Source organism: Heterodontus francisci, chromosome 34 (genome assembly GCF_036365525.1).
Source record: "Heterodontus francisci isolate sHetFra1 chromosome 34, sHetFra1.hap1, whole genome shotgun sequence".
Lineage (NCBI taxonomy): Eukaryota > Metazoa > Chordata > Chondrichthyes > Heterodontiformes > Heterodontidae > Heterodontus > Heterodontus francisci.
The window spans coordinates 14,846,008-14,871,421 of NC_090404.1; the positions used below are offsets into that span (position 1 = coordinate 14,846,008).

The following is a 25,414-nucleotide window of genomic DNA, read 5'->3' on the forward strand; positions in this document are numbered from 1 at the left end:
GTACTGATGTTAATCCAGCTCCCTCACACTGTCACTCAGTAACCCCTCCGTGCCCTGTGTTACTGACTGTATCTGTACTGATGTTAATCCAGCTCCCTCACACTGTCACTCAGTAACCCCTCTCCCCAGCACCCTGTGTTACTGACTGTATCTGTACTGATGTTAATCCAGCTCCCTCACACTGTCACTCAGTAACCCCTCTCCCCAGCACCCTGTGTTACTGACTGTATCTGTACTGATGTTAATCCAGCTCCCTCACACTGTCACTCAGTAACCCCTCTCCCCCCAGCACCCTGTGTTACTGACTGTATTTGCACTGATGTTAATCCAGCTCCCTCACACTGTCACTCAGTAACCCCTCTGCCCAGCACCCTGTGTTACTGACTGTATCTGTACTGATGTTAATCCAGCTCCCTCACACTGTCACTCAGTAACCCCTCTCCCCAGCACCCTGTGTTACTGACTGTATCTGTACTGATGTTAATCCAGCTCCCTCACACTGTCACTCAGTAACCCCTCTCCCCCCAGCACCCTGTGTTACTGACTGTATCTGTACTGATGTTAATCCAGCTCCCTCACACTGTCACTCAGTAACCCCTCTCCCCAGCACCCTGTGTTACTGACTGTATCTGTACTGATGTTAATCCAGCTCCCTCACACTGTCACTCAGTAACCCCTCTCCCCCCAGCACCCTGTGTTACTGACTGTATTTGCACTGATGTTAATCCAGCTCCCTCACACTGTCACTCAGTAACCCCTCTCCCCAGCACCCTGTGTTACTGACTGTATCTGTACTGATGTTAATCCAGCTCCCTCACACTGTCACTCAGTAACCCCTCCCACCAGCACCCTGTGTGACTGACTGTATCTGTACTGATGTTAATCCAGCTCCCTCACACTTTCACTCAGTAACCCCTCTCCCCAGCACCCTGTGTTACTGACTGTATATGTACTGATGTTAATCCAGCTCCCTCACACTGTCACTCAGTAACCCCTCTCCCCAGCATCCTGTGTTACTGACTGTATATGTACTGATGTTAATCCAGCTCCCTCACACTGTCACTCAGTAACCCCTCTCCCCAGCATCCTGTGTTACTGACTGTATCTGTACTGATGTTAATCCAGCTCCCTCACACAGTCACTCAGTAACCCCTCTCCCCAGCACCCTGTGTTACTGACTGTATATGTACTGATGTTAATCCAGCTCCCTCACACTGTCACTCAGTAACCCCTCTCCCCAGCACCCTGTGTTACTGACTGTATCTGTATTGATGTTAATCCAGCTCCCTCACACTGTCACTCAGTAACCCCTCCCCCCAGCACCCAGTGTTACTGACTGTATCTGTACTGATGTTAATCCAGCTCCCCCACACTGTCACTCAGTAACCCCTCTCCCCAGCACCTTGTGTTACTGACTGTATCTGTACTGATGTTAATCCAGCTCCCTCACACTGTCACTCAGTAACCCCTCTCCCCAGCATCATGTTACTGACTGTATCTGTACTGATGTTAATCCAGCTCCCTCACACTGTCACTCAGTAACCCCTCTCCCCAGCACCGTGTTACTGACTGTATCTGTACTGATGTTAATCCAGCTCCCTCATACTGTCACTCAGTAACCCCTCTCCCCAGCACCCTGTGTTACTGACTGTATATGTACTGATGTTAATCCAGCTCCCTCACAGTGTCACTCAGTAACCCCTCTCCCCAGCACCCGGTGTTACTGACATTATCTGTACTGATGTGAATCCAGCTCCCTCACACTGTCACTCAGTAACCCCTCTCCCCAGCACCCTGTGTTACTGACTGTATCTGTACTGATGTTAATCCAGCTCCCTCACACTGTCACTCAGTAACCCCTCTCCCCAGCACCCTGTGTTACTGACTGTATCTGTACTGATGTTAATCCAGCTCCCTCACACTGTCACTCAGTAACCCCTCTCCCCAGCACCCTGTGTTACTGACTGTATCTGTACTGATGTTAATCCAGCTCCCTCACACTGTCACTCAGTAACCCCTCTCCCCAGCACCTTGTGTTACTGACTGTATCTGTACTGATGTTAATCCAGCTCCCTCACACTGTCACTCAGTAACCCCTCTCCCCAGCACCTTGTGTTACTGACTGTATCTGTACTGATGTTAATCCAGCACCCTCACACTGTCACTCAGTAACCTCTCTCCCCAGCACCCTGTGTTACTGACTGTATCTGTACTGATGTTAATCCAGCTCCCTCACACTGTCACTCAGTAACCCCTCTCCCCAGCACCTTGTGTTACTGACTGTATCTGTACTGATGTTAATCCAGCTCCCTCACACTGTCACATTCGGGCCAGTGAAGGACCACAGGCTTTCGGATGTCTTGACAACTCAGCCGTGTGTGTTAAAATTGCAGTCGGAGCTGGGGGTGGGAGTGTTAATCAAGCCTGATTTGAATCCAAATTTACAGCCGTTCTTTAAGAGGGGTTGAAGGAGGGAGAAGGAGGCGGTCTGCTTTAAACAGGCAGGGGAGCTGTTGGCCACTCTCAGGAAGACTGGCGGGTTGACCGTCCCATCAGGGAGCGGAGGCGGAGCAGGGGACACCAATGGTGTGTGCAGAAATGCCGGGGGTGTGCCGAGTGAGCCAATGTAAAGCGTGCTAGTGGCGCGGGGTAGGGTGGGGGGGAATGGGTGTAGTGATATTGGGAGGGGAATGTCGAGTGCTGGGAGGAGCAGAGAAAGTTTTCTTTAAACTTTCCCAGAAGTTGGACAGACAGAGAGAGAGAGAGCGAGTTGGAGGATTCTGGAGGACCCTCAGAGAATCGGGGAGAAACCGTTCGGAGTGTCGGAGCAGACTTGCCTTCGTGGGAGAGTCTCCCTCGCCTGGGAGTCAGGCAGGAGGAATGAGGGCGTCAGGCTGCGACGAGGATGAGGAGCTGGACTTTAGGTTGACCTTTGGGGAGGAACTCGAGGTTCCCCGCTCAGGGCCGGGGGCCTCAGGTCAGTAGATCACAGCCAGAGCGGCATCTCAGCTTGAGGGGGCATCGCCCGTGCCCCTGTTGCTGACCCACCCCCCTCCCCCTCGCAGCGAGGAAAGCCACACCCCATCCCAAGATTCCCCCTTCCTCTGACTCCCCCTCCCTCTGTCCCTCGAACACCCACCGCCCTCCAATTTTACTCCTCTCTCCAGATCGCCCTGCCTCCAACGTCTGCCCTCTCTGAATCACCTTTGTCTAGCCCCTGCCTCTCTGATTCCACTCCCTCTGCATCCCCTCCCTCTGAATCCACCCTCCCTCTGCATCACCCCTCCCTCCGAATGCCCCTCCCTCTGAGTGCCCATCTCTCTGCCCACCCCTCACTCACTGTGACACTTGCCCTCCCTCCAAACTCCCCTCACTCCCAGTGACACATTCCCTCCCTCCGTCCAACCTCCCTTCACTCCCAGTAATACACTCCCTCCCTTCCTGCATACCCCCCTCAGTCCCAGTGACACACTCCCTCCCTCCCTCTAAACCCCCCACACTCCCAGTGACACACTCCCTCCCTCCCTCTAAACCCCCCACACTCCCAGTGACACACTCCCTCCCTCCCTCTAAACCCCCCACACTCCCAGTGACACACTCCCTCCCTCCCTCTAAACCCCCCACACTCCCAGTGACACACTCCCTCCCTCCCTTCCTCTAAACCCCCCACACGTCCAGTGACACACTCCCTCCCTCCCTTCCTCTAAACCCCCCACATTCTCAGTGACACATTCCCTCCCTCCCTTCCTCTCAACCCCCCACACTCCCAGTGACACACTCCCTCCCTCCCTTCCTCTAAACCCCCCACATTCTCAGTGACACATTCCCTCCCTCCCTTCCTCTAAACCCCCCACACTCCCAGTGACACACTCTCTCCCTCCCTCTAAACCCCCCACACTCCCAGTGACACATTCCCTCCCTCCCTTCCTCTAAACCCCCCACACTCCCAGTGTCACACTCCCGCCTTCTCTCCCTCTAAGCCCCCTCACACCCAGAGACATCCACCCTCCCTCGAAACACCTCTCATTCCAGTGAAACACTCCCTCCCTCTGAAACTCCCACACTCCATGACAAATTCCCCCCCCCCCAACTGACTCCTCTCTCTCCCTCCAACTGACTCCCCTCTCCCCTCTGACTGACCCTTCTCTCTCCCTCCGACTGAATCCTTTCTGTCCCTCCGACTGACTCCCCCTCCTCTCCGACTGACTTCCCTCCCCTCCTCTGTGACTCCCCTCTCTCCCTCCGCAAAACTCCCCTCACTCCCTCTGACAGACTCCCCTCTCACCCTCTGACTGACTCCCCTCTCCCAGTCCAACTGACTCCCCTCTCCCTCCGACTCACTCGCCTCTCTCCCTCTGACTGTCTCCCCTTTCTCCCTACGGCTAACTCCTCTCTCCCCATCCGACTGACAACCCTCTCCCCCTCCAACTAACTCCCCTATCTCCCTCCAACTGACTCCCTCTCCCCCTCCAACTGATTCCCCTCTGCCCCCCGACTGACTCCACTCACCCTCGGATTGACTCCCCTTTCTCTTTCTGACTGACTCCACTCGCCCTCAGACTCACCTCCCTCTTCCCCTCCGACTGTTGTGCCTCTCTCCCTCCGATGACTCCTCTCTCCGCCCCAAACTGACTCCCCTCTCTCCCTCCAACTGTCAACTTGTCCTCTGACAGACTCCCCTCTCTCCTTCTGACTGACTCCTCTCTCTCCCTCCGACTGACTCCCCTCTCTCCCTCCGACTGACTCCCCTCTCCCCCTCCGACTGACTCCCCTCTCTCCCTCCGACTGACTCCCCTCGCCCCCTCCGACCTACTCCCCTCTCCCCCTCCGACCTACTCCCCTCTCCCCCTCCGACTGCCTCCCTTCTCCACCTCCGACTGACTCCTCTCTCTCCCTCCAACTGACTCCCCTCTCCCCCTCCGACTGACTCCCCTCCCCCTCCGACTGACTCCCCTCTCCTCCTCCGACTGACTCCCATCTCCTCCTCCGACTGACTCCTCTCTCCTCTTCCTGACTGACTCCCCTCTCTCCTTCTGACTGACTCCTCTCTCTCCCCCCAACTGACTCCCCTCTCCTCCTCCGACTGACTCCCCTCCTCCCCCGACTGACTCCCCTCTCTCCCTCCAACTGACTCCTCTCTCCTCCTCCAACTGACTCCCCTCTCTCCCTCCAACTGACACCCCTCTCCTCCTCCAACTCACTCCTCTCTCCTCCTCCGACTGACTCCCCTCTCCTCCTCCGACTGACTCCCCTTTCTTCCTCCAACTGACTCCCCTTTCCCTCCAACTGATACCCCTCCCCTCCTCTGACTGATTCCTCTCTCCTCCTCCGACTGACTCCCCTCACTCACTCCGAATGACTCCGCTCTCCTCCGCTAACTGACTCGCCTCACTCACTCCGACTGACTTCCCTCCCCTCCTCTGACTGATTCCCCTCTCTCCCTCTGACTGACTCCTCTCTCCCTCTGACTGACTCCCCTCTCCGCCTCCAACCAACTCCCCTCTCTCCCTCCGACTGACTCCCCTCGCCCCTCCGACTGACTTCCCTCTCCTCCTCCAACCGATTCCCCCCTCCCCCTCTGACCGATTCCCCTCTCTCCCTCTGACTGACTTCCCTCCCCTCCTCCGACTGATTTACCTCTCCGCCTCCGACTGACTTCCCTCCCCTCCTCCGACTGACTCCCCTCTCCTCCGCTGACTGACTCGCCTCACTCACTCCGACTGACTTCCCTCTCTCCCTCTGACTGATTCCCCTCTCTCCCTCTGACTGACTCCCCTCTCCCTTCCGACTGACTTCCCTCTCCTCCTCCAACCGATTCCCCTCTCTCCCTCTGACTGACGCCCCTCCCCCTCTGACTGACTCCCCTCTCCCTCTGACTGACTCCCCTCTCTGCCTCCGACCGACTCCCCTCTCCCCTCCGACTGACTTCCCTCTCTCCCTCTGACTGACTCCCCTCCCCCTCCGACTGACTCCCCTCTCCCTCCAACTGATTCCCCTCTCCCCCCGACTGACTTCCCTCTCCTCCTCCAACCGATTCCCCTCTCCCCCTCTGACTGACTCCCCTCTCCCTCTGACTGACTCCCCTCTCCCCTCCGACTGACTTCCCTCTCTCCCTCTGACTGACTCCCCTCTCCCCTCCGACTGACTTCCCTCTCCTCCTCCAACCGATTCCACTCTCTCCCTCTGACTGACTCCCCCCCTCCCTCTCTGACTGACTCCCCTCTCTCCCTCAGACTGACTCCCCTCTCTCCCTCCGACTGACTCCCCTCTCCCTCCGACTGACTACCCTCTCCCTCCGACTGACTCCCCTCTCCCCCTCCAACCGATTCCCCTCTCCCCCTCCAACCGATTCCCCTCTTTCCCTCCACTGACTCCCCTCTCTCCCTCCGACTGACACCCCTCTCTCCCTCCGACTGACTGTCCTCTCCCTCCGACTGACTCCCCTCTCCCCCTCCGAGTGACTGCCATCTCCCTCCGACTGACTCCCCTCTCCCCCTCCGAGTGACTGCCCTCTCCATCCAACTGAATCCTCTCTCCTCCTCCGACTGACTCCCCTCTCTCCCTCTGACTGACTCCACCTCCATCCGACTGACTCCCCTCTCCTCCTCCGACTGACTCCCCTCATTATCTCTGACTGACTCACCTCTCTCCCACCAACTGACTCCCCTCTCTCCCTCCGACTGACTCCACTCTCCATCCGACTGACTCCCCTCTCTCCCTCCAACCCACTCCCCTGCAACTCCGACTGACTCCCCTCTCCCCCTCCGAGTGACTGCCCTCTCCCTCCGACTGACTCCCCTCTCCCCCTCCAACCGATTCCCCTCTCTCCCTCCACTGACTCCTCTCTCCCTCCTACTGACTTCCTTCACCTCCTCTAACTGACTCCCCTCTCTCCCACTGAATGACTCCCCTCCAACTCTGACTGACCCCTCCTCCGACTGACTCCCCTCTCTCCCTCACACTGACTCCCCTCTCTCCCTCCGACCAACTCCCCTCCCTCAGACTGATACCCCTCGCCCTCTGACTGACTGCCCCCTCAGACTGATACCCCTCACCCTCTGACTGACTGCCCCCACAGACTGATACCCCTCGCCTTCTGACTGACTCCCCCCTCTCCCTCTGACTGACTCTCCCCTCAGACTGATACTCCTCACCCTCTGACTGACTCCCCCCTCTCCCTCTGACTGACTCCCCTCTCTCCCTCCGACTGACTCCCCTCTCCCTCCGACTGACTACCCTCTCCCTCCGACTGACTCCCCTCTCCCCCTCCAACCGATTCCCCTCTTTCCCTCCACTGACTCCCCTCTCTCCCTCCGACTGACACCCCTCTCTCCCTCCGACTGACTGTCCTCTCCCTCCGACTGACTCCCCTCTCCCCCTCCGAGTGACTGCCATCTCCCTCCGACTGACTCCCCTCTCCCCCTCCGAGTGATTGCCCTCTCCATCCAACTGAATCCTCTCTCCTCCTCCGACTGACTCCCCTCTCTCCCTCTGACTGACTCCACCTCCATCCGACTGACTCCCCTCTCCTCCTCCGACTGACTCCCCTCATTATCTCTGACTGACTCACCTCTCTCCCTCCAACTGACTCCCCTCTCTCCCTCCGACTGACTCCACTCTCCATCCGACTGACTCCCCTCTCTCCCTCCAACCGACTCCCCTGCCACTCCGACTGACTCCCCTCTCCCCCTCCGAGTGACTGCCCTCTCCCTCCGACTGACTCCCCTCTCCCCCTCCAACCGATTCCCCTCTCTCCCTCCACTGACTCCTCTCTCCCTCCTACTGACTTCCTTCACCTCCTCTAACTGACTCCCCTCTCTCCCACTGAATGACTCCCCTCCAACTCTGACTGACCCCTCCTCCGACTGACTCCCCTCTCTCCCTCACACTGACTCCCCTCTCTCCCTCCGACCAACTCCCCTCCCTCAGACTGATACCCCTCGCCCTCTGACTGACTGCCCCCACAGACTGATACCCCTCGCCTTCTGACTGACTCCCCCCTCTCCCTCTGACTGACTCCCCCCTCAGACTGATACTCCTCACCCTCTGACTGACTCCCCCCTCTCCCTCTGACTGACTCCCCCCTCTCCCTCTGACTGACTCCCCCCTCAGACTGATATCCCTCACCCTCTGACTGACTCCCCCCTCTCCCTCTTACTGACTCCCCCCTCAGACTGATACCCCTCACCCTCTGACTGACTCCCCCCTCTCCCTCTTACTGACTCCCCGCTCTCCCTCCGACCGACTCCTTGCTCTCCTTCTTTAACACACTGTCCCCCACTCTGACTCAATCCCCTCTCCCACTGTGGCTGAGAACTCCCCCTCCCATTCAAACTCAGTATCCTCCCTCCAACTCATTCCCCTCATCTCCCGAATAATACCCCTGTCTTTCTGACTGACACCCCCTCTTCCCAGCTGATGTGTCTGTCCTTCACCCCCATCAGGCTTCCCGGTGTCTGTAACCGGGAAGAAGTAGGTGAGAGGGTTAATCCCCTCTGATAGCAACAGGCTGCCCGGTGTCTGACTGTAACTGGGAAGAGGTGGGTGAGAGGGTTAATCCCCTCTGATAGGAACAGGCTGCCCGGTGTCTGATTGTCACTGGGAAGAGGTGGGTGAGAGGGTTAATCCCCTCTGATAGGAACAGGCTGCCCGGTGTCTGATTGTCACTGGGAAGAGGTGGGTGAGAGGGTTAATCCCCTCTGATAGGAACAGGCTGCCCGGTGTCTGACTGTAACTGGGAAGAGGTGGGTGAGAGGGTTAATCCTCTCTGATAGGAACAGGCTGCCCGGTGTCTGACTGTAACTGGGAAGAGGTGGGTGAGAGGGTGAATCCCCTCTGATAGGAACAGGCTGCCCGGTGTCAGACTATAACTGGGAAGAGGTGGGTGAGAGGGTTAATCCCCTCTGATAGGAACAGGCTGCCCGGTGTCTGACTGTAACTGGGAAGAGGTGGGTGAGCGAGGGTTAATCTTGCAAAGTGTTGACTGGGTGCCCCCAATCATTGTAAACAGATTGCCTTGCTCAGAACGAGCGTCACTCGGAGTGTTCGTGTGGTGCAGTGTCCTCCTTTGTTCCCGCCTTTGCTTGTGTTCGACAGGGTGGGGGAGGGTGCTGGGGTAAAGGCAGACGGAGGAATGTTGAGAGGGTAATGAAGGGTTTGTTCCAGTGCCCAGGTGTGCCTTGACACTGATCTAGATTCACCTCCCCAATTTGGCCTCAGTACCCACTGGTTCGAGGTAGTGGGTGGGGCATCTGTGTGCAGCTGGGGCACGCGGGGTGTGGGGGGGGGGGGGTGGGGGGGGGGGGCAAGGGGCTCCTGCTCTGAATCGCCATTCAGTAACTCCTGATGCAGCAGGTGGGGGTGGGGGCGGGGTGGGGAGTGATTTGACAGTCAGTTGTGGTAAGGGTGAGGCTCCTATTGTTGAATATCCTGCTTGGTTTCACTGTTGGGACCTGCGTGCAAAAAAATGGGGTCAGCTGGGTGAGGGTAGCTATCACCCGTGGTAACCGTACCCACCACCCCCCCCCACCCCCACGATGCATCCCTCTCCAGAGAGGTAGAGAAGGAACCATGGCCCCCCCCGCACCATCGATAATATTAACGAATGTTCTGTCTGCTTGTGGCTCCTCTCACTTCCGATTATTGTAAATGACTATGTTTACATTTACAATGGGAGCTGCCTCTGTTACCTTGAGACTTGACTCTTCCAATGCACTCCGGACCGGGATCCCACCTTCACCCACTGTAAACCTTACCTCATCCAAAACTCTGCCACCTCCCCCAGCCTCACAACCCTCCGAGATCTCTGCCCCCCTCTAATTCCGGCCTCTCTCGCATCCTCCGATTTTAATGGCTCCACCATTGGCGGCCGTGCCTTCAGCTGCCTGGGCCCCGAGCTCTGGAATTCCCTCCCTGAACCTCTCCACCTCCCTCCTCCTTTCGACTCGAGTTGAAACCTACCTCTTTGACCAAGCTCTTTTGGTTCCCCCAGTCCTAATATCTCCTGATGTGGCTCGGTGACAAATTTTGTTTGGTATTCGCTCTTGGAAAGCACCTCGGGATGCTTTACCATGTTAAAGGCACGGCATAAATGCAAATTGTTGTTATTGTTATGTAAACATGTCACGCTGTAATTATACTCTTCCGCCAGCGGTGGTGCTGCAGTCTTTTTTTCTGCCCTTTCAGTCGGAGGTGGGTGGTAGGGTCTGGTTCTGCATGGTGGGCACAGCCATCAAAAGTTGTAATTGGGGTGGGAGTTGCAGGGAAACCCAACATCTCCCACCCTCTCGGCCTCTGCCCCAATCACCTGTTTCCCCCTCGCTGCCTGCTCCAACTTTATCCCCTTCTCCCATTCACATTCTGTTACTTCTCTCCTTCCTACCATCCCCTCGCTCACCACATTTCACACCTTCCCCTTCATGATACCAGCTCAGCCCTAGTATCCTCCCACCCCTCTTGCTCCATTCTCACTCACTTCACCCTTATCCCTCCTCCTTATTCACTCCCCCAAGGATGAGCGGCAAGCAGCCTGAGGTAACTCTCACCCTCAACTTGTTTCTCACCTTCCTTCCTCCCTTTCTGTTTCCCTCAAATAGGTTTTCGGCAGTGAAACACCTTATTTCTATAATTAATTTAGCATGAGGAAAGGCACCTGCGTGCATTCTCTCTGCCGCTCTTTATCCTCCGATGACTGTTTCCCTCAAATCGGTTTTCAAAATTCAATCTATTTGTTTAAAAAAATAAGACAATTTAGCATGAGGAAAGACACGTGTGCATTCTCTGTGTTACTATTTCTCCTCTGATGTCTGTTCCCCTCAAATAGGCTTTCAAAATTCAATCAACTTGTTTTAAAAAATAAGCTAATTTAGCATGAAGAAAGACACATGTGTGTATTCCCTGCATCTCTCTCTCTCTCTCTCTTAATCTCAATCATAGTGCACGCGAAGTCAGAGTTGGAAGGTTAACTGCAGGAATGCTCCTTGACCCAGTGCTGTCAAGGACACCACAAGAGGAAATGCTGATCTGGATCAGGACTTTGTTAATGAAGCAGAAAATTTACCAGAACAGTAACACCCCTACACGCCTGGGGAGGGGGCCGTGACCACATGATGATAACGTGTCACCAGGGATTGACTGGCAATGTGGGAAATCATGAGATTTCCCAGGCTCCCTGGTGAATAGTTGCTTCGCAATGTGTTATCCCACCCCCTTTCAGGAGAGCTACCCCGATTATATCAGCCACCCCCATCATTCAACTGTACTTCAGTGAGAAGATAAGTGGAGCACCTTTAAAGGTGTAAAGAAAAAAGATGTGCCCTTCTTTAACACCTTTTAAGACTTCAGGGCATACCAGAGCATTTCACAGCCAATCAAGTATGTTTGAAGCGTTGTAATGTAGGGAGTGCACAGCAAGCTCCCACAAAACAGCAATGGCCAGCTCATAAGTCTTTTGCTGATTTAGATCGAGGGGTTAAATGTTAGCCCAGGGTATGGAAAAAAATTCCCCTGCTCTTCTGCAAATAGTGGCCGTGGGTGCTTTTATGCCCCCCCGATTGATCAGTTAAATACCTCACCAGAACGATGACACCTCCGACAGCACAGCATGCCCTCAGTACCGGCACCGGAGGGTCGGCCCCGGATTTTGTGCTGAATTCCCTGGATTGGAGCCCGAACCCAGGGCATTCTGACGCCCTGGTTCAGTTTTGCTGCGTCAACCGTCACGGTGCAGTTGCAGCCCCCAGCCACTGTGTGGCACCACGGAGGGATATTTTGCAAGTGGAATCGTACAGCAAAGATGGAGGCCATTTGGCCTATCGTGCTTGTGCCAGCTCTTATGAAAGAGCTTCCCAGATTAGTGTCACCAACCCCCTCTCCTTTCCCCAGAGCCCTGTAAATTTGTCCTTTCAAATTATTTATCCAATTCCCTTTTGAAAGTTACGACAGAATCTGCTTCCACGCCCTTTCAGGCAGCGCGTTCCAGATCGCAGCAACTCGCTGCTGAAGAAACATTTCTCATCTCCCCCTCTCGTTCTCATGTCTATTTTCTCTGGTTACTGACCCTACTGCCCAGAGAAAATATTTCTCCCCATCTAATCTATCAAAACCCTGTGTAATTCTGAACACCTCTATTAAAGCTCCCCTTAACCTTCCCTGCTCTAAGGGGAACAATCCCAGTTTCTCCAGTCTCTCCATCTAACTGAAGACCCTCATCCCTGGTATCATTCCAGTAAAACTCTGCCTCTTCTCCAAGGCCGACACATCCTTCCTAAAGTGCGGTGCCTGGAATTGGACACAATACTCCAGCTGTTCTGACCATGACCAAGTGAGAACGCAAGAATTGTTAGCTGAATAGGCCATTCGGCCCCTCGAGCCTGCTGCACCACTCAATAAGGTCTTGGCTTATCTTCTACCTCGCCTCCACTTCCCCGCCCACTCCCCATATCCCTCAATTCCCTCACTGCGCAAAAATGAATCCACCTCGGTCTTGAATATCTTCAATGACTCTGCATCCACAACCCGCTGGCATAGAGAATTCCGAAGGTTCACAACCTTCGGAGTGAAAGAGTTTCCCCTCTTCCCATTCCTCAATGGCCCCTTATCCTGAGACTGTTTATTCATTCACACGATGTGGGCGTCGCAGGCCAGGCCAGCATTTATTGCCCGTCCCCAATTGCCCTTGAGAAGGTGGTGGTGAGCTGCCTTCTTGAACCGCTGCAGTCCATGTGGGGTAAGTGCACCCACAGTGCTGTTAGGAAGGGAGTTCCAGGTTTTTGACCCAGCGACAGTGAAGGAACGGTGATATAGTTCCAAGTTGGGATGGTGTGTGACTTGGAGGGGAACTTGCAGGTGGTGGTGTTCTCATGCGTCTGCTGCTCTTGTCCTTCTAGGTGGTAGAGGTTGCGGGTTTGGAAGGTGCTGTCTAAGGAGCCTTGGCACTTTGCTGCAGTGCATCTTGTAGATGGTACACACTGCTGCCACTGTGCGTCGGTGGTGGAGGGAGTGAATGTTTGTAGATGGGGTGCCAATCAAGCTGGCTGCTTTGTTCTGGATGGTGTCGAGCTTCTTGAGTGTTGTTGGAGCTGCACCCATCCAGGGAAGTGGAGAGTATTCAATCACACTCCTGACTTGTGCCTTGTAGATGGTGGACAGGCTTTGGGGAATCAGGAGGTGAGTTACTCACCACAGAAATTCCCAGCCTCTGACCTGCTCTTGTAGCCACAGTATTTATATGGCTACTCCAGTTCAGTTTCTGGTCAATGGTAACCCCCAGGATGTTGATAGTGGGGGATTCAGCGATGGTAATGCTGTTGAATGACAAGGGGAGATGGTTAGATTCTCTCTTGTTGGAGATGGTCACTGCCTGGCACTTGTGTGGCGCGAATGTTACTTGCCACTTATCAGCCCAAGCCTGGATATTGTCCAGGTCTTGCTGCATTTCTACATGGACTGCTTCAGTATCTGAGGAGTCACGAATGGTGCTGAACATTGTGCAATTATCAGCGAACATCCCCACTTCTGACCTTATGATTGAAGGAAGGTCATTGATGAAGCAGCTGAAGATGGTTGGGCCTAGGACACTACCCTGAGGCACTCCTGCAGTGATGTCCTGGAGCTCAGATAATTGACCTCCAACAACCACAACCATCTTCCTTTGCGCTAGGTATGACTCCAACCAGCAGAGAGTTTTCCCCCTGATTCCCATTGACCTCAGTTTTGCTGGGGCTCCTTGATGCCATACTCAGTCAAATGCTGCCTTGATGTCAAGGGCAGTCACTCTCACCTCACCTCTGGAGTTCAGCTCTTTTGTCCATGTTTTGACCAAGGCTGTAATGAGGTCAGGAGCTGATTGGCCCTGGCAGAACACAAACTGAGCGTCACTGAGCAGGTTATTGCTAAGCAAGTGCCGCTTGATGGCACTGTTGATGACACCATCCATCACTTTACTGATGATCGAGAGTAGACTGATGGGGCGGTAATTGGCCGGGTTGGACTTTTTGTGTACAGGACATACCTGGGCAATTTTCCACATTGCAGGGTAGATGCCAGTGTTGTAGCTGTACTGGAACAGCTTGGCTAGGGGTGCAGTTAGTTCTGGAGCACAGGTCTTCAGTACTATTGCCAGAATATTGTCAGGGCCCATAGCTTTTGCAGTATCCAGTGCCTTCAGTCGTTTCTTGATATCACGTAGAGTGAATCAAATTGGCTGAAGTCTGGCATCTGTGATGCTGGGGACTTCAGGAGGAGGCTGAGATGGATCATCAACTGGGCACTTCTGGCTGAAGATTGTTGCAAATGTTTCAGCCTTATCTTTCGTACTGATGTGCTGGGCTTCCCCCATCATTGAGGATGTTTGTGGAGCCACCTCCTCCAGTTAGTTTAATTGTTCACCACCATTCACGGCTGGATGTGGCAGGACTGCAGAGCTTAGATCTGATCCGTTGGTTATGGGATCGCTTAGCTCTGTATCGCATGCTGCTTATGCAGTTTGGCATGCAGATAGTCCTGTGTTGTAGCTTCACCTCATTTTGAGGTATGCCTGGTGCTGTTCCTGGTATGCCCTCCTGCACTCTTCATTGAACTAGGGTTGGTCTCCTGACTTGATGGTAATGGTAGAGTGGGGGATATGCCGGGCTCTGAGGTTACAGATTGAGGTTGAGTACAATTCTGCTGCTGCTGATGGCCCACAGCGCCTCGTGGATGCCCAGTTTTGCATTGCTAAATCTGTTCGAAATCTATCCCATTCAGCACGGTGATAGTGCCACACAACACGATGGACGGTATCCTCAATGTGAAGGCGGGACTTTGTCTCCACAAGGACTGTGCAGTGGTCACTCCGACCAATACAGTCATGGACAGATGCATCTGTGGCAGGCAGATTGGTGAGGACGAGGTTTAACGTCACTCCAGCCTCCTCCCATCTTTCCACATCTAAGTCTATCATTGTAACCCTCTATTCCCTTCTCCCTCATATGCTTGTCTAGCCTCCCCTTAAATGCATCTATACTATTTGCTTCGATGGGGGTTGAGAGTTCCACATTCTCACCACTCTCTGGGTAAAGAGGTTTCTCCTGAATTCCCGATTGGATTTCTTGGTGACTATCTGATATCGATGGTCTCTCATTGTGCTCTCCCCCACAAGTGGGAAACATTCTCTCTGGAACCATTTTATCAAAATCTTTCATAGTTTTAAAGACCTCTATTCGGTCACCCCTCGAATACACGAACAGGAGTAGGCCATTCAGCCCATCGAGCCTGCCCCGCCATTCAATATGATCATGGCTGATCATCCACTTCAATGCCCTTTTCCCCACACTATCCCCATATCTCTTTATGTCATTTGTATTTAGAAATCTGTCAATCTCTACTTTAAACTTACTCAATGACTGAGCTTCCACAGCCCTCTGGAGTAGAGAATTCCAAAGATTCACAACCCTCTGAGTAAAGAAATTTCTCCTCATCTCTGTCTTAAGTGGCTTCCCCCTTATTTTGAAATTGTATCCCCTGGTTCTAGACTCCCCAACCAGAGGAAACATCTTACCTGCATCTACCCTGTCTAACTATCCCTTTAAGTATTTTGTATGTTTCAATGAGATCACCTCTCATTCTTCGAAACTCTGGAGAATACAGACCCAGTTGACCCAATCTCTCTCCATAGGACAGTCCGCCATCCCGGTTAGAAGTCTGGTGTATCTAGGTTGCACTCCCTCTATGACAATAATATCCTTCCTAAGGTAAGGGGACCAAAACTGCACACAGTACTCCAAGTGCAGTCGAACCAATGTTCTATACAATTGAAGCAAAACTTAACTACTCCTGTACTCAAATCCTCTTGCGATAAAGGCTAACATATTAGCCTTCCTAATTGCTTGCTGCACCTGCATGTTAGCGTTCAGTGACTTATTGACAAGGACACCCAGGTCCCTTTATACATCTACACTTTCTAATCTCTTTATCATTTAAGAAATACTCTGCACATCTATTCCTCCTACCAAAGTGGATAACCTCACAAGTTTCCACATTATATTCCGTCGGCCACATTCTTGCCCATGCACTAAGTCTGTCCAAATCCCCTTAAAGCCGCTTTGCATCTTCCTCACAACACACTTTCCCACCTAGTTTTGTGTCACCTGCAAACTTGGAAATACTACATTTGGTCCCTGCATCCAAATCATTGATATATATTGTGAACAGCTGAGGCCCAAGCACTGATCCTTGCGGTACCCCACTCGACAGAGCCTGCCAACATGAGAATGACCCGTTTATTCCTACTCTCCGCTTTCCGCCTGCTAACCAATCCTTAATCCAGGTCAGTATATTACCCCTTATTCCATGTGCTTTAATTTTGCTAACCAACCTCCTGGGGGGACTTTATCAAAAGAATTCTGAAAATCCATGTATACCACGTCCACCGACTCCCCTTTATCAATTCTGTTAGTAACATCCTCAAAAAACTCCAACAGGTTCATCAAACATGATTTCCCATTCATAAATCCATGTTGACTATACCCAATCATATCATTATTATCCAAGTGTCCATTTATCACATCCTTTCGAATCGATTCCAATAACCTTTCACCCCCCCTTGCTTATCAAGAATCTATCTCGCTCTGCCTTAAAAATATTCAAAGACTCTGCTTCCACCACCTTTTGAGGAAGAGAATTCCACAGACTCACGACCCTCTGAGAGAAAAAAATTTCTCCTCATCTCTGTCTGAAATGGACGACCCCTTATTTTTAAACAGTGACCCCTCGTTCCAGATTCTCCCACAAGGGGAAACATCCTTTCCACATCCACCCTGTCAGGACCCCTCAGGATCTCATATGTTTCAATCAAGTTGCCTCTTACTCTTCTAAACTCCAGCGGATACAAGCCCAGCCTGTCCAATCTTTCCTCATAAGACAAGCCGCCCATTCCAGGTATTAGTTAGACTTCTCTTTTCAAGTATGAAGAGACCCAGCCTATTCATCCCATCCTGACAAGTGTAACCTTGTATTTTAATCGTAGAGAGGAGGAACTGAAGACGGGAACAAAGAGAACATCATCTCAATGTTGTTTTTTCTCTCTCTCTCCAGATCTGGAGGCAGATGACACCCCAGCCTACTCGAAGGGCCCCTCCTTCACGGTGAATCGGCCAATCGGGATCCCGCGGCATGGAGTGCCCGGCCGGGCTGGAATGCACTCCCCTCCCCCCAGGCCGGTAACCAACGGCGACACCTACGAGAGCCAGCCGGCCCGGCTGATCCACCTGGGGGGGTGCAAGGTGCTGGCCTGCCCCAGCATACAGATCACCTCCATCTCGCCCCCCAGCGACGGGGGCCAGGAGATGGAGCTGGCGGACGAGGACTGCGGCCCCGACGGCTGGGGAGACCCGCGGCCCCAGCTTTCCTCCTCCTCCTCCTCCTCCCCCTTCGGCCGGGACCACCTCTACCTGCCCCTGGACCCGTTTGGCTACCGTGACTGCTCGCTCAGCCCCAGCTCAGCGAGCAGTTTCTCCAGCCGGGGCTGGCTCTCCGACGCGGCCTCCTCCTGCGGCTCAGCCTCCCACGTCTACGACGACGTGGAGCCCGAGCTGAGGGAGGCGGCCCTGCGCTTCGCCCTGGCCTCGCCCTCCCACGGCCGGGCCTGGCCCCTCGACGAGGCCTGGGCCTCGCCCAGCTCCCCCTCCTCGCCCTGCCCCTCGCCTGTCACGGACGAGGGCAGCCGGCTCAGCCCCCGGGGGGGGCCCTCCTCCGGCCCACCCTCCCGGCCTAGCTCGCCCTGCGGCAAGAGGCGGCACTCGGGCCCTGAGGCCTGCTCTTACTACTACCACTACCAGCACCACCAACGCTCGGGCTCGGCCCGGCCCTCTCCCAGCCCCTCTCCCGTCACCTCCCGCAGGGGGAGCATCACAGATGAGGCCTTGTCGCCCCAGGAGGACCCCTCCTCATTGCTGCACCTCCAGCTGCCCCCGGCCTTCGAGGGCGGGGCCTCCGTCACCGGGGACATCCCGCACAAGGCCCGTCGGACGTCACAGGAGCAGACGGTGGCCCTGTTCCGCGAGGCTGAGGAGACTGAGGGGGAGGCCGGAGGGAATCAGTACCCTGGGATTGGCACTGGGCTAGCGGGAGAGGAGGGCACAGTCTCATACCAGCTGCTCAAGAAGGACACGGTGCCCATGGAATATCTGACCGTCCCCTCACCCTTCGTATGGACCAAGGCCCGTGTGGGCGGGCACAGCCCCATCTTTCGGTACGTAACAGTCGGCGGAGATTGTGGTCAACCAAAAGGTAGACAGATACAGAGTAAAGCTCCCTCTACACTGTCCCCATCAAACACTGCATGCAGAGGGGATTGAGAAACACCAGTCAGTGTACAGATATCACCCTGAGAGAGAGAGACTGAGAGACACCAGTCAGTGTACAGATGTCTCCCTGAGAGAGGGGGACTGAGAGACACCAGTCAATGTACAGATCTCTCCCTGAGAGAGAGGGACTGAGAGAAACCAGTCAGTGTACAGATATCACCTTGAGAGAGAGGGACTGAGAGACACCAGTCAGTGTACAGATATCACCCTGAGAGAGAGGGACTGAGAGACACCAGTCAGTGTACAGATATCTCCCTGAGAGAGAGGGACTGAGAGACACCAGTCAGTGTACAGATATCTCCCTGAGAGAGAGGGGACTGAGAGACACCAGTCAGTGTACAGATATCACCCTGAGAGAGAGGGACTGAGAGACACCAGTCAGTGTACAGATATCACCCTGAGAGAGAGGGACTGAGAGACACCAGTCAGTGTACAGATATCTCCCTGAGAGAGAGGGGACTGAGAGACACCAGTCAGTGTACAGATATCACCCTGAGAGAGAGGGACTGAGAGACACCAGTCAGTGTACAGATATCACCCTGAGAGAGAGGGACTGAGAGACACCAGTCGGTGTACAGATATCACCCTGAGAGAGAGGGGACCGAGAGACACCAGTCAGTGTACAGATATCACCCTGAAATAGAGGGGACTGAGAGACACCAGTCAGTGTACAGATATCACCCTGAGAGAGAGGAACTGAGAGACTCCAGTCAGTGTACAGATATCTCCCTGAGAGAGAGGGACTGAGAGACACCAGTCGGTGTACAGATATCTCCCTGAGAGAGAGGGACTGAGAGACACCAGTCAGTGTACAGATATCACCCTGAAATAGAGGGGACTGAGAGACACCAGTCAGTGTACAGATATCACCCTGAGAGAGAGGGACTGAGAGACACCAGTCAGTGTACAGATATCACCCTGAGAGAGAGGGACTGAGAGACACCAGTCAGTGTACAGATATCTCCCTGAGAGAGAGGGGACTGAGAGACACCAGTCAGTGTACAGATATCACCCTGAGAGAGAGGGACTGAGAGACACCAGTCAGTGTACAGATATCACCCTGAGAGAGAGGGACTGAGAGACACCAGTCAGTGTACAGATATCACCCTGAGAGAGAGGGACTGAGAGACACCAGTCGGTGTACAGATATCACCCTGAGAGAGAGGGGACCGAGAGACACCAGTCAGTGTACAGATATCACACTGAGAGAGGGACTGAGAGACACCAGTCGGTGTACAGATATCACCCTGAGAGAGAGGGACTGAGAGACACCAGTCAGTGTACAGATATCACACTGAGAGAGGGACTGAGAGACACCAGTCAGTGCACAGATATCACCCTGAGAGAGAGGGGAGTGAGAGAGAGAGGGGTAAATCTTGATATTGTGAGATTCAGACACAGGACCAGTGAGTGTCAGTGAGAGAGATGCTGTTGAACACTGAGACGAGGTGGCATCCTTGTTGTTTTTGTGTCATGACTCTCTCCCCTCTGGGCACCATGAGGCTGTGGTAGGATTGGCAGAGTGATGGGTGTTGTGTTTCCCTGCAGGGCCTCCGCTCTGCCTCCTCTGGACTGGCCATTGCCCAGCCATTACGAACACCTGGAATTGAAGATTGAGGTGCAGCCCAAGACACACCACCGAGCGCACTACGAGACGGAAGGCAGCCGAGGAGCAGTGAAGGCGGCCGGGGGAGGCCACCCGGTAGTCAAGGTACACCGGGGGGCGGGGGGGGGGGGGGGGGTGCGGGGGCTTGGCGAGAAGAGATTGGCACCTGGGAGGGTTGCCCGGGCTCGCTTGTTTACCGCGGAGCCCATTCCCCGCGGTGTAACTGTCACTGTCCAACAGGTGGGATCGTGACAGGCGGCGAGTTCAGGGTATGTCGACCTTTGACCCACGCCCCCGTCACGGAGTGAAGCCTCAACGGGGTCGACCGGCGGTGAAGAGAGAGAGAGAGAGAGGGAGGCAGAGCTTGGGAGGGAGGGAGATGGAGAGAGGGAGATGGAGAGAGGGAGGGAGACGGAGAGAGGGAGAGAGACTCAGCAAGAGAGAGAGGGACAGAGCAAGGAAGGGAGACAGAGTGAGGGAGGGAGGGAGACGAAGCGAGAGACGGGGGATAGACAGAGCGAGGGAGGGAGGGAGACAAAGCGAGAGATGGGGGCAGACAGAGCGAGGGAGGGAGACGGAGCGAGGGGGGAGGGAGACAGAAGGAGAGAGACTGTGCGAGAGTGGGAGGGAGACGGAGCGAGGGAGAGAGGGAGACAGAGCGAGGGAGGGAGACGGTGCAAGGGAGGGAGACGGAGCGAGGGAGAGGGGGAGACAGAGCGAGGGAGGGAGATAGAGCGAGGGAGGGAGGGAGACGGAGTGAGGAAGGGCGATGGAGCATAGAGACGAAGGGAAGGTAGGCGGTAGAGTGAGAGAGAGGGAGGGAGGCAGAGTGAGAGAGAGAGGCGTAGTGAGAGAGAGAGAGTGAGAAAGGGAGGCGTAGTGTGAGAGAGAGAGGTGTAGTGAGAGAGAGAGAGGCGTAGTGAGAGAGAGAGAGGCGTAGCGAGAGAGAAGCAGGTGTAGTGAGAGAGTGAGAGAGAGGCAGAGTGCTAGAGAAGGGGGCATCGTGAGAGGTAGAGAGAGAGGTAGGCAGAGTGAGAGAGAGAGAGGGAGGCAGAGTGAGAGAGAGAGAGGCAGAGTGAGAGAGGGAGGTGTAGTGAGAGAGAGAGTGAGAGAGAGGGAGGTGTAGTGAGAGAGAGAGTGAGAGAGAGGGAGGCAGAATGTGAGAGAGACCAAGTGAGAGAGGGAGAGAGAGGGAGGCAGAGTGAGAGAGTGGAAGGCGTAGTGAGAGAGAGAGTGAGAGAGTGGAAGGCATAGTGTGAGAGAGAGAGAGAGACAGAGGGTGGCAGAGTGAGAGAGAGAGTGAGAGAGTGGAAGGCGTACTGTGTGAGAGAGAGACAGAGGGTGGCAGAGTGAGAGAGAGAGAGAGAGAGAGAGAGAGGCAGAGTGAGAGAGAGAGAGTAAGTGAGAGAGAAGGAGGCGGAATGAGAGAGAAGGAGGCGGAGTGAGAGAGAGAGAGAGAGTGAGGGAGAGAGTAAGTGAGAGAGAAGGAAGCAGAGTGAGAGAGAGAGGCCAAGTGAGAGAGGGAGTTGGAGTGGGGGAGGGGTCGGAGCGAGGGGGGAGGACAAATGAGGGTGTGGCAGAGGCAGACGGGGGGAGAGAGAGAGAGAGAGAGAGACTGGCATCAACTAACATGCCACAGAGTCGGGTCGGGCGATGAAACCTGAGACCTTCCTGTGTCCCGGAGGTTTGCAGATGAAAACTGAGTTCCCAAATCGGAAAAACAAAGGATTGTCCAACAGGCCCTGGTGCCGTGACATCACCAAAAGGTCACCACTTCACCTCTGGCCTAGATTGCAGGCTTTAGTCAAATTTACCCGAGTGGGGCTGGGGAGAATGTTGTTTCTGTCTTCCAGCTGTAATTAAGAACAGAACCAAGCAAATTGTTTTTTTTTATAAACATGGGCCTTTGGTGTGGTCCCAGTGTAAATATTTGAAATATTTCTCAGCAGAGCCAATTGTTTTCATAGTAGTGGCTCTGAAATTACTCTCCCGGAGACTACAAGTCTCGCACGGCCTGGTAAACAGCTTCCATTCAGCCCACTCCAATTTCACACAGCTAGAATATAGCTCCCTCTACACTGTCCCCATCAAACACTCCCAGGACAGGTACAGTATGGGGGTTAGATACAGAGTAAAGCTCCCTCTACACTGTCCCCATCAAACACTCCCAGGACAGGTACAGTATGGGGGTTAGATACAGAGTAAAGCTCCCTCTACACTGTCCCCATCAAACACTCCCAGGACAGGTACAGTATGGGGGTTAGATACAGAGTAAAGCTCCCTCTACACTGTCCCCATCAAACACTCCCAGGACAGGTACAGTATGGGGGTTAGATACAGAGTAAAGCTCCCTCTACACTGTCCCCATCAAACACTCCCAGGACAGGTACAGTATGGGGGTTAGATACAGAGTAAAGCTCCCTCTACACTGTCCCCATCAAACACTCCCAGGACAGGTACAGTATGGGGGTTAGATACAGAGTAAAGCTCCCTCTACACTGTCCCCATCAAACACTCCCAGGACAAGGCAAGATATCAGGCATGTTTAGAAAGCAGTTGGATGACTGATACCATCGCGTGCCTCTCTAATCGTAGCCCGAGGGCCAAACTAGGCTGGGAATCTCTGGCATTCTGGATGTGCAAAGGTGTGCCGTGACAGCACAAACCATTTTCTGGCCATTTTCAGTCAGCTTGTGCCTTTGTCTGCTAAAACACAGTCCAGAATCCAGGCCAGGCTCCAGTCCAACTCATTCATAATTAGGCCGTCTGCCCAGATCAGAATGACTGGCTCTGAAGCTCAACCGATGCTCCCAGCTCAATGCTCCGCAGAACTGAACAATACCTCTTCATTGTAATTTTCCTGAAAATGAGTGTTCCTCAGAACCAGGCAGCCTGTTCCTATCGGAGAGGATTAACCCTCTCACCCACCTCTTCCCAGTTACAGTCAGACACCGGGCAGCCTGTTCCTATCGGAGAGGATTAACCCTCTCACCCACCTCTTCCCAGTTACAGTCAGACACCGGGCAGCCTGTTCCTATCAGAGAGGATTAACCCTCTCACCCACCTCTTCCCAGTAACAGTCAGACACCGGGCAGCCTGTTCCTATCGGAGAGGATTAACCCTCTCACCCACCTCTTCCCAGTTACAGTCAGACACCGGGCAGCCTGTTCCTATCGGAGGGGATTAACCTTCTCACCCACCTCTTCCCAGTTACAGTCAGACACCGGGCAGCCTGTTCCTATCGGAGGGGATTAACCCTCTCACCCACCTCTTCCCAGTTACAGTCAGACACCGCGCAGCCTGGTCCTATCAGAGGGGATTAACCTTCTCACCCACCTCTTCCCAGTTACAGTTAGACACCGGGCAGCCTGTTCCTATCGGAGGGGATTAACCCTCTCACCCACCTCTTCCCAGTTACAGTCAGACACCGGGCAGCCTGTTCCTATCAGAGAGGATTAACACTCTCACCCACCTCTTCCCAGTTACAGTCAGACATCGGGCAGCCTGTTCCTATCGGAGGGGATTAACCCTCTCGCCCACCTCTTCCCAGTGACAGTCAGACACCGGGCAGCCTGTTCCTATCGGAGAGGATTAACCCTCTCACCCACCTCTTCCCAGTTACAGTCAGACACCGGGCAGCCTGTTCCTATCGGAGGGGATTAACCCTCTCACCCACCTCTTCCCAGTTACAGTCAGACACCGGGCAGCCTGTTCCTATCGGAGGGGATTAACCCTCTCACCCACCTCTTCCCAGTTACAGTCAGACACCGGGCAGCCTGTTCCGATCGGAGGGGATTAACCTTCTCACCCACCTCTTCCCAGTTACAGTCAGACACCGGGCAGCCTGTTCCTATCGGAGGGGATTAACCCTCTCACCCACCTCTTCCCAGTTACAGTCAGACACCGCGCAGCCTGTTCCTATCAGAGGGGATTAACCTTCTCACCCACCTCTTCCCAGTTACAGTCAGACACCGGGCAGCCTGTTCCTATCGGAGGGGATTAACCCTCTCACCCACCTCTTCTCAGTTACAGTCAGACACCGGGCAGCCTGTTCCCATCGGAGGGGATTAACCCTCTCACCCACCTCTTCCCAGTTACAGTCAGACATCGGGCAGCCTGTTCCTATCGGAGAGGATTAACCTTCTCACCCACCTCTTCCCAGTTACAGTCAGACACCGGGCAGCCTGTTCCTATCGGAGAGGATTAACCCTCTCACCCACCTCTTCCCAGTTACAGTCAGACACCGGGCAGCCTGTTCCTATCGGAGAGGATTAACCCTCTCACCCACCTCTTCCCAGTTACAGTCAGACACCGGGCAGCCTGTTCCTATCGGAGAGGATTCACCCTCTCACCCACCTCTTCCCAGTTACAGTCAGACACCGGGCAGCCTGTTCCTATCGGAGAGGATTAACCCTCTCACCCACCTCTTCCCAGTTACAGTCAGACACCGGGCAGCCTGTTCCTATCGGAGAGGATTAACCCTCTCACCCACCTCTTCCCAGTTACAGTCAGACATCGGGCAGCCTGTTCCTATCGGAGAGGATTAACCCTCTCACCCACCTCTTCCCAGTTACAGTCAGACACCGGGCAGCCTGTTCCTATCGGAGAGGATTAACCCTCTCACCCACCTCTTCTCAGTTACAGTCAGACATCGGGCAGCCTGTTCCTATCGGAGGGGATTAACCTTCTCACCCACCTCTTCCCAGTTACAGTCAGACACCGGGCAGCCTGTTCCTATCGGAGGGGATTAACCCTCTCACCCACCTCTTCCCAGTTACAGTCAGACACCGCGCAGCCTGTTCCTATCAGAGGGGATTAACCTTCTCACCCACCTCTTCCCAGTTACAGTCAGACACCGGGCAGCCTGTTCCTATCAGAGAGGATTAACCCTCTCACCCACCTCTTCCCAGTTACAGTCAGACACCAGGCAGCCTGTTCCTATCGGAGAGGATTAACCCTCTCACCCACCTCTTCCCAGTTACAGTCAGACACCGGGCAGCCTGTTCCTATCGGAGAGGATTAACCTTCTCACCCACCTCTTCCCAGTTACAGTCAGACACCGGGCAGCCTGTTCCTATCGGAGGGGATTAACCCTCTCACCCACCTCTTCCCAGTTACAGTCAGACACCGGGCAGCCTGTTCCTATCGGAGAGGATTAACCTTCTCACCCACCTCTTCCCAGTTACAGTCAGACGCCGGGCAGCCTGTTCCTATCGGAGGGGATTAACTCTGTCACTCATCTCGTCGCTGACATAATCACAGTTGTCCTCAGTACCACTTGTCTAGAACCGGCAGTTGCCACCCAGGAGACTCACTGGTCGCTACAAGGGAAGTCTCGGAGCTTGCGATTCCCACCATAGTCCAAGAGTCAGCTGGAACGCAGGCCCAAGGAATCAGGCAGGGGTGTCGAGGGCTGTAACAGAAGGAGGAGGAGGTTTTGGGAGAGCACAGTCTGAGGCAGAGG

General features: G+C 54.3%; 1 protein-coding gene across 1 annotated transcript in view; it reads left to right on the forward strand.

Annotated features, from left to right (window-relative positions):
• The first annotated feature begins 2,691 nt into the window (after positions 1-2,691).
• LOC137349099 (nuclear factor of activated T-cells, cytoplasmic 4-like) overlaps positions 2,692-25,414 on the forward strand; it is a 104,830-nt gene continuing 82,107 nt past the window's right edge. The window contains exons 1-3 of the mRNA XM_068014438.1: positions 2,692-2,977; positions 17,074-18,229; positions 19,893-20,055. Of these exons, the coding sequence (XP_067870539.1) occupies positions 2,881-2,977; positions 17,074-18,229; positions 19,893-20,055 (1,416 nt within the window). The 5' untranslated portion in view covers positions 2,692-2,880. The remainder of the gene's footprint in view (positions 2,978-17,073; positions 18,230-19,892; positions 20,056-25,414) is intronic.